This window comes from Sitophilus oryzae, unplaced genomic scaffold, assembly GCF_002938485.1.
Source record: "Sitophilus oryzae breed Bouriz unplaced genomic scaffold, Soryzae_2.0 scaffold_1185_pilon_pilon, whole genome shotgun sequence".
Taxonomy (NCBI): domain Eukaryota; kingdom Metazoa; phylum Arthropoda; class Insecta; order Coleoptera; family Curculionidae; genus Sitophilus; species Sitophilus oryzae.
The window spans coordinates 354752-367906 of NW_022145821.1; the positions used below are offsets into that span (position 1 = coordinate 354752).

The 13155-nt window shown below is 34.6% G+C and overlaps 1 protein-coding gene across 4 annotated transcripts in view; it reads right to left on the reverse strand.

Moving 5' to 3' along the window:
• Nucleotides 1-13155, reverse strand: part of LOC115891564 (hemicentin-1) — a 602580-nt gene that overhangs the window by 131699 nt on the left and 457726 nt on the right. For all 4 annotated transcript variants that reach the window (XM_030912053.1, XM_030912054.1, XM_030912055.1 and 1 more), the window contains one exon: nt 11919-12091. In XM_030912053.1, coding sequence (XP_030767913.1) covers nt 11919-12091 — 173 coding nt within the window. The remainder of the gene's footprint in view (nt 1-11918; nt 12092-13155) is intronic.

The following is a 13155-nucleotide window of genomic DNA, read 5'->3' on the forward strand; positions in this document are numbered from 1 at the left end:
CTACTTTTATTTCGCTGCGAAACAATCACAGGTAGTGATTTTATGCTCATCCCTAATAAAAACTATTTTCATCATAGCAAATATCGAGAGACAAAGATAGAACGAGGAACAAATGGAGAAAGACACAGTGACCCTCCGAAGATAACAACGAGAAAATGGTTCCATTTTTCTTGCGTCTTATCGGGGCCGTAATAAAAGTCGTCGCGCTAGTCGGGCGCTAAAATTAATTAAAGTAGGAAAAACGCCGCGCCGATATCTAGCAGTTTAAATCGCGAACGGGAAAAAACGGGGCCTAAAAGCGCCGAGTCGCTGAAAAATCTGACAGAGCGACGACGATGCGATCCGGCGAACGTTAAATTAATAAAGGAGGGTGTATTTTACGTCGAGAATAGTGCAGCGCTCGTATCGCCAAACGGAAGAAACAAACGTTTAATTAATGGTATTATTGCGTTGTTCTATTAAATTCTGGACTTTAAACGTTAAATGTCCACTGTCGGGAACTTAGGAATGTGGTATTTTTAGTAAAGCGTAATATAATTGAATGTATATTGTTTTTGTTATGATAAAATACACGAGACATCAGCAGAGAAATTAAACAATTCAATTAAAGGAATTCTTACTGTTTTATCGTCTTCATATACTCATTTACGGGAAAAATTCAAATTAAAAGAAACAGAAAAAAAATAGAAATTATAAATGTCCTTAAAATATTCTTAAATGTATTTTTCTTTTTAAATGAAAAATAAAAGAATTTTTATAATCCAATCAAATGAGGCTTCAAGTTGCAAAACCCGCCTTATCCCACAAACCTTATTTCGAGATAATAAGCAAAAACTGTTTTAGCAAATGTTTGAAGCGTTAATTTACAAAAAAAAACGTATCCATTGAGTGGAATCATTGTATTGTATCTCGTTTTTCTAGAAATGAAAATGAATATTTAATTGACAAACAGGAATAACACAAAAATTATTCGGATAAGGCGGGTTTTGTTGCAGTATGATGCATATTGTCTATGAAATGAAGAACGCTGTCATTTTAGATATAATTTTTTTTGGGAAATGTCATCGATCATCATTTCCTAGGCAACTGGACGCCGTTTTTTTCGATCACACGGTATTTCCATCCTAACTTGATTTATAAAATATACTATTTTATTAAAATTAAGTAAGGATTTGAAAAGACGTCAGTAGTAAAATTGTACTGGTGTAAAAAGCTTACGAAAAATGGGGAATTTGTAACAATAATTAAAATCAAAATCAAATATAAGTGGAAAAGACGGATTTTGCTGAAGTAACGTAATTTGTAGTGAATTTTATATAGGAATAGGCGACTTTTACTGCAGTTTGAGACATAAACATAGGTAGATTTCAGGGTCCACTATTAATATATGTCATTATGCCATTTTTTTTAAATGGATAAGACGGGTTTTGCAACTTGACGCAAATATAAATAAATGTATTGCTTATGGACAGCTGTAGACGTTAGAAATGAATGGCTGTTGATTCTATGATTTGTCAAACAACATTAAGCGGCCTACACACGTCCAACTTGGTTCACTCAACTGTCGGGCCGACGAAATTGGAAATCGCCTCCAGATTGCTCGATTTCACAATAAATCTTCCTGTTATCATCTTCCCCCAGGAGATGCAAAACCTTGTCGTTGGTGGGGAAGGTCCTAGTCAGGTGTTAGGGGAATACCCCTCTGGCAATTTGGCTGGGTCCAAGGAATTGCGCAAAGACATATAACGATGCCGGATGGGACTATCCTGTCCATAATAACAGGTAGAGAGTGGAAGGGTTTTTTGGCTTAACCACCCGGACCAAGAGGAGCAACCTCTGCTCCGGCAAGGAGAGAAAAAGCAAGAATGGAAAGCCCTCCAAAATGGAAGAACATGGAGTTGGCGAGTCATCAAGTCGAAGGACGAAGGCCATGTTGAGGTCCTCAAAACAGGAATTGACCTCAAATCCAAGGAAGCAAGAGAAAGATATACCCTAGTTCGGGCCAACATCGGTATCAAGTCTAAGGAGAGACGAAGTTAAAGAGGTGGAGAAAATGGAGACAGATCCTCCAGCCTACACCTCACGGGTACCTCAGCCGGAGATAAGCTCGTCGACTATGAAGAGCAAGGGGGGGGGGCTAAACACCAACCGTGGAAGGGTGTATACCCTCGTAGGGGGTAGATGTCCACTCCTCGAAAGATCTGTTGTTAGAAAAGGATGGTATACAGAAAGAGAGACACAATAAATCTTTAAGGTCGCTGTGATTAACCCCCCTTCCACTCATTCTACATCTGTAATCATCAGTTGAATTTAGATTCCTGTAGATATACATGGCTCCTATTTTGTTACAAAAATATCTGTCATGCCCTTGCATAACCGTTACCTATTATTATAACGAAGGTTATAGACTAAAATATTTACAGTATGGAATGACCAAAATAATTCAAGCAAAATACATGAAACCCCAAAAAACTTTAATGCAGTGTGGATAAAATAACCAGATACGCCTCAAAATTGACTAGTAGGATTACTATAATTTATTTCAACAAATAATATATTGACAAATAACAAAAAAGAAATATGTTATAAATAAAATACCAAAATGTCTTTATCAATGATCAAAACTCAATTCGTCGCGTCCATATCTACTCCTACATAAAAAATTTGGATAATTGACTGCCAGTTTTTGCCGGCAGTACACATTTCAGCATCGTAATAGAATTTCGAATCAATGCCTAAAAACGGCTATTGAATTATAAACCTAATATTGAACAATCGACAGTGATGTATCGGAGTCAAATGAATGCGAACTGAAATCTAGCTGAATTGACACAAAAGAACGACCAAAGAGTTCGGTAGTTGAAAAATCTGACAGATGGGCGATATAATCCAGAGATGATAAATTAAAACACGTGACCAGACTGTTTCACTGAAATTTACCTTTCAACTCATTTTCTAGAGTTGCAAATAGTAGGAACAGATGTACCTAGCGTTAATATTGTTCTAGGTTAAATATTCAGATTAAGTATTACTTCAAGCGATGTCTATTAGTGATGGGCATTATAGTACGAGAGCTAGCAACGTCGGGAAAACAAGTATTTTAAGAAAGCTGGCTCTTTAATATATCGTTTACTATGCTCTCTGGAACAGCAGGCGGCCCGTCTAGCTGCCGGTAAACGTTGCGTTCCTTACTGCGCATTGAAAGAAGATCCTAAATTTTTACTAGCCCTATAAATTCTAGTACAACTTAACAAGTATAGCTAGAGACGTGAGAATAGGGCATTCAATCCCGAAAGAAATTTTCGGGATTATAATTTTTCGATCCCGGGATCCCGGGATTGGTCCCGGGATTCAGGAAAAAATTAATTACGTTGGAATTATATTATATTATCTTTCTTTACAAAATTTTATTGAACAAAAAAAACATTAACATAAATTAAACGTCATCCCCATTACAAAACAATATAACATATAAGTTTATTTAACAAAAAAAAACATAAAAGGAACTAAAATATACATTTTTTATTAAATTTACATAACCAATCGAATACAGCATAACACAGGATTACTAAGAGATACTAAAATAACAACTTATAAAAAAAACAAAGGTGAGGATCTAAACTTGGTTTTTTTGGTTTTTGAAAAAAATTCTTAAAAAAAACAAGCCGATCAAGAGTATTATCACTCGAACTAGATGTTCATCATCTTCAAACTAGATCAAACATTCAGGGTTGTTTCTAAGCGCATATTGTACTATCATGAAAAACTTGTGTACGATTTAAATTAAAAAAAAATGTAATGATGAATCCCGAAAATCCCGGGATTAAGGAAAATACAATCCCGGGATTTCGGGATTGAAAAAATGTTCGGGATCCCGGGATCTCGGGAAACGGGATCCCGGGATTGAATACCCTACGTGAGAAATATAAAATAAGAGACGCCCCTCGATGCGCATTGGACAGCCCGCAAATTTGCTTCAATCAAATTAGTCGTAGCGTAATTGCATCTCTCTTTCGCCGAATGCGTTCTCTCTCTATCGTGTGCGCGACCGGTGCTATCCTCAAGTCTCTTCCTATATTTGTCAAACTGTATTGAATATAGATCGACCGAGTCTCCATAGCCCAGCGCGTAGAGGTTCCGCCTATCAAGAGTCAGAGTTCGAATCTGGGTAAAGGCAAAAACTTTTTTATTTTATTTTCGTTTATATTCTGATAGTAAAGTATTAAATATTTGTTTTTTTTGAATCCTAAACTCTGAATCCTCAGTTCGTAGTCGGAAACTCTACGCGCTGTGCTATAGAGACATGTTCGATTTATATTCAATACTAGAACATATAGGACTAAATAAAAAATATATGTATAGGATCTTCTTCCGATGCGCAGTAGTGAACGCAACGGGTATCGGTAGCCAGATGGGCCGCATGCTGTTCCAGAGAGCGTATTAAAAGATATATCAAAGAGCAAGCTTTCTTAAAATACTTTTACGAAAACGTTACTAGCTCTTAGACTATTTCTATTAGATAGATATACAAACCAGACGTAAACATAAATATATATATTTTTTAAATTTGGAATGTAATATACTTTAGTTAATTTGGTCTTATTTAAAAAACTGCATGAGAAAATATGTTTTTTTTAATCGAGATCTACCAGCACTGTGAAAATATTTGCATTTATTTAAGACTCACACTGTATTTTAGCAAATATATTTATATTTTTTTTTCAAACGTCACAAAAGTATTGATTTTTGTGACGTGATTGACAATATATAAAAGTAATTTTAACGCACAGGCATAAAAGTAAAGCACTTTTACGCCTAAGCATAAAAGTACGAAAATATGTTATTAAACTGACATAAAGTGTCAAATTCAACGAGCGTAACCATAGTCTCTCGATATATTATTACCTACAAGGTATGACAAGGGCTCCGACAGGGTTGCTGTATATCCCCAACACTATTTAAAATTTATATTGCCAAGGCCTTACATCTATGGAAAAGAAAATGTAACGGAATGGGTATAGAACTAAATGACATATGCCTATACACTTTGCAACTTGCAGACGACCAGGCCATAATTGCAAACGACAAAGATGACATGGAATATATGGTGCGGAAAATAATTGAAGAATATGCTAAATGGGGTCTCACAGTAAATACAGAAAAAACAAAATATCTTCCAATTGGAGCTAATACAGAAAATCTTATTTTAGACAATAATATGGAAATTAGGGCATGTGAAGATTACAGGTACCTGGGATCGATATTTACAGGAGATGGAACGGACGATAGAGAAATAAACAACAGAGTAATACAGGCACGAAGAGTTACCAGATGCATAAATGGCATTCTATGGAGCACTGAAATTACAAAAAACAGGAAATATAATATATACGAGACACTAGTTAAAAGCATATTACTCTATGGATGTGAAACATGGCGACTCAATAAAAGGAATAAAAGGAAATATTAGAGACAACAGAAATGGACGCGATTAGAAGAGCAATGAGAATTTCACGGAGAGATAAGATCAGAAATGAAGACATTAGACAACAGGTGGGAATAGAGGGAACAATAGTAAATGATATAGAACAAAAACAATTAATATGATACGGCCACGTTCAGAGAATGCACAATGAAAGAATTCCAAAACAAGTCATTCATTGGATACCACTGGTAAACGAAAGAGAGGACGTCCCAAGAAAACATGGATGGAAGGAATAAGAAGGTCGATGAGCGAGAAAAATCTGACCGAAGATCAATGGGAAAATCGCACAGGGTGGAAGTTAGGCATCGGACAACGTCGTAGGACGTTCTGACCCGAATTTATATATATGGTACGTTTGAAATTGTTTAAAAAATTATTTGTGGCGTTTCAAAAAAAATAGTATGTTCTCATGTATGTATTCAGAGTAAAAATGACTTTTGGTGGCTCGCCTGTACATGTAGATGTAGAATGTTTAGTAGGGGAACAAATAGCCGTAGCGTCTGGGAGTAATTCCGAAGGTGACTACGCCTCACTACGAGCTCCTTTGATTAGTGCCAGTTTACCGACAACCGCCGGAAAAATGACGAAGGTCGAATTTTCGTCGAAGGTAACCTCCCACACGCTACGCGAATATGCTCGAATACCGAATATTCGCCATATGCACGTAGTGTCTGGGACCGGCTTTAGAAAACAGAACGGTTCTGGCCCAGTTAGTGGAGTGTTCGCTCCTTTACAAGCTAAATCATTTGCTTTTTCATTGCTTTCTATCTCTGAGTGAGCAGGCACCCAGAGTAGGAAGACTTTATTTTCTTTGCCTAATTTTTTGAGCTTCTCTAGGCATTCTTTGACCAACTTCGAATGTATTGGCTCGCCTGTCAGTCAAACGTACAGTCCCGCCACAAAAAGTGTCATTTTACTCCTAATAAAACAATATACTATTTTGTTAAATTTACTGTGTTACTATTTTTGGAATATACTTCCAAGGAAACGAACATTAATGAGAGACATCCTACGAACTTTCGACGTAAAAAAAACAAAAAAAATCTAATTTTGAAATGCCCCGTTGCTTTTCCCATCTAAAAATTACAATCTTTTTTCTGTTTCCTTCTTTTTTTGTGTGTAAAAAATCTGCCTGGACAGAGAAGTTTTTAATGCCACTTTTTCTCGTGTCTGTGATCTACCAACAGAAGAATTAAATGTAAATTTTCAGTCCACTTTAATTAACAGATTTAAAGAACTCCGTCCTTTTTTTTCCTTTTCCCTCCTACTCTCGCTAATTAATTAGATTAGCTTTATTCGCGTATTTTTATCATTCAGAAAACGTCTGTTTTACTGCGAACACTTTTTTCCAAGAAAAAAGTACTAATGCCTTTGCTATTATAATTATTTTCGTGCCCTAAGTAGGATCAAAAGATGCGAGAAGAGAAAAGAAAATATCTTAAAATTTCCTACTGTCTGCAAGTTTTTTTTCACTTGTACATCTAATTTTTTCTTTGCAAAGATTTGCAAGAAGACGTAATTTGAGATGTTTTGAAGCGGGAAAAAATAAAACAACGTTTAAAATAAAAAAATAAAAAATGAGACGGAAACGTAATTCTTTTTTTAATTAATGGAATAAATTAAATTTAATAATTTATTTTTTGTAAAAGCGTTTCGAAATTGATAGTTTTTGATATTTATTTGAGATTCGAAATGACATTCTTTTAGGCACTAGTATCACAAACTAGTATCTAAAAGTTTAGACACTAAAAGACACTTTTTGGGCACTAAGTAAATTGAGCCAGGTTTCAAAGTTGTTGTAGGTGGTCTCGTATAAGTTTTTTGACTTCTCGGGCACTAATGTGGATAGCGCTGTTTCAGCAGCTTGTTGAATATCCAAAGACACGTCATTATCACTCACTTTTTCACAAAACTTTGTAGGAAATACGGCGGACGTTTGAACCTGACAGATCTTTGTCAATTTAATTACCTACATTTAGCTAAGATTTGTTAACACTATATCTCTACTAATGCATGATTGAAATACCGTATGATCGAAAAAAAACGGCGTCCAGTGGGCTTGGAAATGACGTGATCGATGACATTCCGCATATAATTTTACATTTAAAATGACAGTGATCTTCATTCCATTGCTATCGCTGATGCCGCGCCGGTTTTTTTCGATCATACGATATTAAAAAATATGGTACTAAATATCGTATCAATGTATAAATGCTGGTCGCACGATTGTGCCTTGCTAAAATTTAGTTAGATTAAATAAAACATTATCGATTGACATGCCGTTGTAACATGTGAAACAAGCTGGGTTAATAATTTAGAATATGTATTAGCCCTACGTCAGTTATTGTTAATTCATATGGTAGTCTTCACAACCCTCCAAATCTCTGATTTAATTATTTATTATCCACAGTTGGGACCTCATTAATTATGCTTATTTTTTTCATACAATGTGTTGTGACAATTAAGATAATGACAGAACTATACATATTTTTGTTTAACGCCAAGTTTTAAACAGCCTTTACACTATCCCCGAAATGTTTTACGAAATATTTCTGGAAATATTTCGTAAAACATTTTGCAAAACATTTCTGGAAATACTTTCTGAAGTAAACTGGATATAAGCCCGTGTTATAAAAATCAGTTCCCACGTACACAAAAATATTTCGTTTTAATCAGTGTCTAACATTATTAATTACAATATAGTAAAAAATATATTTCCAAAACTTAAAATCGTAAAACGGCTGGGCAATATGCAGTGACTAACTGTTCTGGCGGTCCGCTTTTTATATATATTTGATTAACAAAATATCATCGTAACAACAGCTGTTTTAGAAACGTCTAGGTTTACTTATTTTACTGAGATTTATGAAAAAAAAATCCTTTGCCTCAGGTACAGATACCGCCACGTTTTGGAAATAGCTCAAAACGAAACAAAATTGAGCGAGGCAACAGGAAACCCCTCTAAAAAATCTCTTCACGCCCTCTTCATTAGATTTCACGCGCTTTTAAGAATCGAAAGTAGGTCGAGGCAAACCGAAGTGGGTCAAGACAACTAGAAATAAATCAAAATGCGACAAAGTTGGACGATAAAATGCGACGGAGTTTTACTTATTTAATTAGATATGTGTATTATCGAGTGCTTGAATACAAGTATCCAACCTGTAATAATATTATGCAGCGTATAGAGCTGGAAAGTTAAGATAAAATAGTTTACCTATATTTTAGGACGTTATATATTCGAAATGCAAATTCTTCCGCAAACTTTTGCTCTAATTATATAATTCAAATTGCGTGTAACTACTGCAATTAATTAGCGGTCTTATATCGGTGACCGTTGTCGTTCGTGTGCGACTACGACGCGGGCAAACGTTGCGCATAGTTATAATTTGTCAACGAGACTCTCGAGGCGTCGGAATTTCTCTCCTCTTTATAAACTAATATGGTGGCAACGGCGGGCTCAAAAGCGTCCCGTTACGACGGAAACACGACTCCACGGGAATATTAGGTGAGTTGCGGCGGTTTTAGAGGGTTCGTACGGGAATTTCTTTACGTTGTCGGTTGTCGCTCGGTGTGAGCCTGATGCTTTTTATGTTCGGTATGTTTGTTGGGGAAGTTAATATTGAAAAAGAAAAATGATAAACGGTTTTTAAAGACGTGTGCATGTGTCAAGTTGAAATATTTAACGTTCTCATCTTTGCTTTTTTTGTCATGTTGACAACATGACATGGCGCTTGGAGAAATACTAAGAGCTGGCAAAGGTTAGTTTTGGGTCGAGATTTCCCTATGTAAGAAGAGTACAATGGGTTTATAATGTACTAAACAAAGAGAGAACAGTAAAAACGTTGCCAGACGTATGAAATAAACCGAGAAACTGTGCACATTCCTAAGAGACATGGAACCCAGTAGATTCGTCGCGGTTGACCGATCGATATTGTTGTCGAATATCGATACTTTGCGGTACTACTATCTATTTGATACTTTCAATTCTAGTATCCCATACTTTGTATTCGTAACTTTGATACTTCAGCAATTGAGTACTCAGTAACGAATAATAAATACAACGTATGGGATATCAAAATCAAATGATACTCACTATACTTCCAACTAATAGTAAATTTTTATACTTCAGCAACTGAGTATGTACTCAATTGCTGAAGGGTCAAAATAGACTCTATCAGTTGGAAGCATAGTGAGCGTATCGTTTGATTTTGATATGTTTACGAATTATAGTTACCTATATAGGGTGCTACAAATTCGAGGTACGAGCATTGGTATCTCGGTAACCGTAATAGATACGAACATGGTTAAATTGGGGCAAAGTTGCGTATTAGGGTGTTCACCGAGATGCCATCAAAAAAGATGTAAAAATTTCAAGGATTGCTGAGTTTTTTGGAAAAAACTGATTTTTTTGAAAATCAAATTTATTTTTTCCTGTCTTTAGTTTATAGAAAAACAAAAAACTAATTACACATTCTCATAGCCACTTTATTAGGGCTATCTGATGGAATTTTTAGATTTTCAAATTAGCTGACAATTTGTGAGATACAGAGACGAACTTAATTTTTTTAAATACGGACCTGCATTTTTTATTTCAGGCTTTGAAAGAACTCGGTCTCCTGAATACAATGATATGCCACACTTTATACTTTTTTTTGTTTTGGATACCTTAACAGCAACAAAACTATTTAATTGTTATTTAAAATAATTTCAAGTCCGACTCTGGTTTCTTAAATTATTTAATCTGATTATATTCATCGGAACAATATTGATCAGCGCTAATTAACATTGAATAAGGAAAATTGAGCCAACAGGAAGATTCAAATAAATAATATCCAGCAGGTCAGAAATTTAAAGATATCATTGGATTTTCCCTATTCAATGTTTTACCCCACGTCATTGTTAAGTTTGAAAGCTTATCAATATTGTAACGATGAATAGATTAAATATTAAAAAAAACAGAGCCGGACTTGAAATTAGTTTAAATAAATTGTGTGTAAATAAGTGTCAAAAGAAAAAAAAAATTAAGTGTGGCATATCATTGTACTCAGGAGACCGAGTTCTTTCAAGATTTGAAATAAAAAATGCAGGTCCGTATTTAAAAAAAATTAAGTTCGCTTCTGTATCTCAAAAATTATCAGCTAATTTGAAAATCTAAAAATACCATCAGATATCCCTATTAATGTGGCTATGAGAATGTGCAATTAGTTTCTAAAAAGTAACGACAGGAAAAAATAAATTTGATTTTCAAAAAAATCAGTTTTTCCCAAAAAACTCAGCAAATTTTGATGGCATCTTGGTGAACATCCCAAAGCGCAACTTTGCCATAATTTAACCATGTTCGTATCTATTACGGTTACCGAGATACCAATGCTCGTATCTCGATTTGTAACACCCTGTATAAATAATTCGTCTATTTATAGGTGATTACGGAATAGGCATTTATATAGAAAGAAATAATAAAGTAGAAAACTTCAAATTTTACTTTTTGCTAAATTAATAACTGATTAGAATGTAAAAATATAATTAAAAAAAAATAAAATAAAAAGGTTACACGATTGCTGAAAATTGACACTAAAAGTAAATGGATTTTTTTAAATTTTTCTTATTTAAACATCTTGTAAAAGATCCGAACTTAAATAAAAAAAGGAGTTTCAATATCTAAAGTGGTTTTTGAGTTATCGCGTGTTATAAAAAGTTGAGTTTTTAAATTATCGCGATTGCTGATATTTTCTCGTTATAAAAAAATGGACTCCTTAAAGATATCCTTATAATTCCACTTCAGATGTTCAGAAACATATCTGACGATTTTATCTAGTTGTCCTTTCGACAAAAAAAGTCTTTTTAAAAATAAGCGGTTTACAATCGTGATTTTACTTTATTTGATAGGGAAATGCGTACCGGCGAAATGTGGCAACGCCGCAACAGCACACCGTCGCATTTCTCTCACTCCGACTTAATAAGATCCCTATGCGATTTACTTCCACACAGGTAAATACCGACTCAAAATAAAACCATCGTTGCACCATCGTCGACCATCATTGCGAGGCGCCAGACTCGGCCAACCATACACTATTTGAGTCACGCGTACGAAGATATACGGGAAAACGCAGAGACAGTATGTGGTACGAAGATCACTAGAGTAAACGTCGGAAAACTAGGCATTTTGAGACATACATTTATACGAACTTTTTTAATATTATTTTTCTTTGCAGAATATTCTGCCAAAATTTCCGGAATACAGTTCGAACCACCCTATATAAGCCTCGTTACTAAAATCGGTCCCATTCAAAAGATTACTATGTTTAAAATATTATTTTGGGTATGTGTCTTTTGAAACCACGTCTCGAAAGGACTTTGAGGCATAGGTACCTATAAAACAAACTGTTCTATATTCTTAGAACCCCGAAACCACTACATTCATTATTCGACTTACATTATCCTGCGGACTAGTCTGCACTAGACTCTCATCAGTTATGGGAACAGAGCCATTAGTCCATCTTACGGTGGCCGCTGGTCTTGCTCCGTAGACATCGCAAATTAGCAGGACGTTTGTACCTTGGACCACGTGATTTTTCACTCCGGATAATTCCATCCTTGTCGGACGCACTGCAAAAGAGAAGGTATATATCATTAGTACATCTATATAGTTCTTAGCAGATACCTGGTGCGTCTCAAAAGTAGCTCACTTTTATAACTTTTTGTTAGATAAAACACGAGATTTGGTATGTTAGTATATGACATAAATTAGGATTGATTGACGAATTCAATTGTTTTCATTATTGTATTTCAAAGTTGATATATCATATGTCAAGTTTTGACAATTTCGTATTTGGTTAATTTGAAATTGTAAAATGCAGTTTATAGTTGTTAACAATTTGACTCTAAATACATGTGTGCGGTCCCAAATTATTCGTAAAAAATGCTTTTCCAGATATGCTAATGAGCCACTCTCGTTCCATTTGAAAAAATTGAGATATGATAAAAAATACGATTTGAGCATCTTTAAACCGGCCAGGACAAGACACGAAAAACATCACAGGATTAAATATATTTCTTAAAGGCTCCTTGATTAAAAATTAGTGCTTTTAACACAACCACGGCATTCTAGATTGGAATTTAAATAAGATTTTTTAAAGAAATGTCAAGTTAACATATGGTTTGTCATTCTATTCGAAGTGTCATTTTCTATCGAATAAAGTAAAAAAATACCGAGGGTGATATTTAAGACTCAAAAGTTGTAGAAATTTCCGGTGGAACAGGAAGTGACCGAAAACAATTGAATAGGTCAATCAATCCGAATTTATGGGATATTCTAACATACTAAATCTCGTTTTTTATCTGAAAAAAAAAGTTATAGGGGTGAGCCACTATTAAGACGCACCCGGTATATGTATAAATTGTTTATGGATGAAAAACGAATGACAAAGATATGAAAAAAGTTTAATTTAAAGGTATGATTCAAAAAAATGATGAAGTTGTAAGATCTTTGCTGCATGAATTTTGCTGCATGAATTGTATGCTAAATTTCTATTTTTATTGCACTATTTTTAAAGGAATATGCGGTGTTGCCCTACTGTTTTTTATTTACCGAAATTTTGGTTAAAAACAGTATATCTAAAAAGTGGTAAAACCCGAAGTGATTTTTTTTACTTTATTAATATTTACCTATA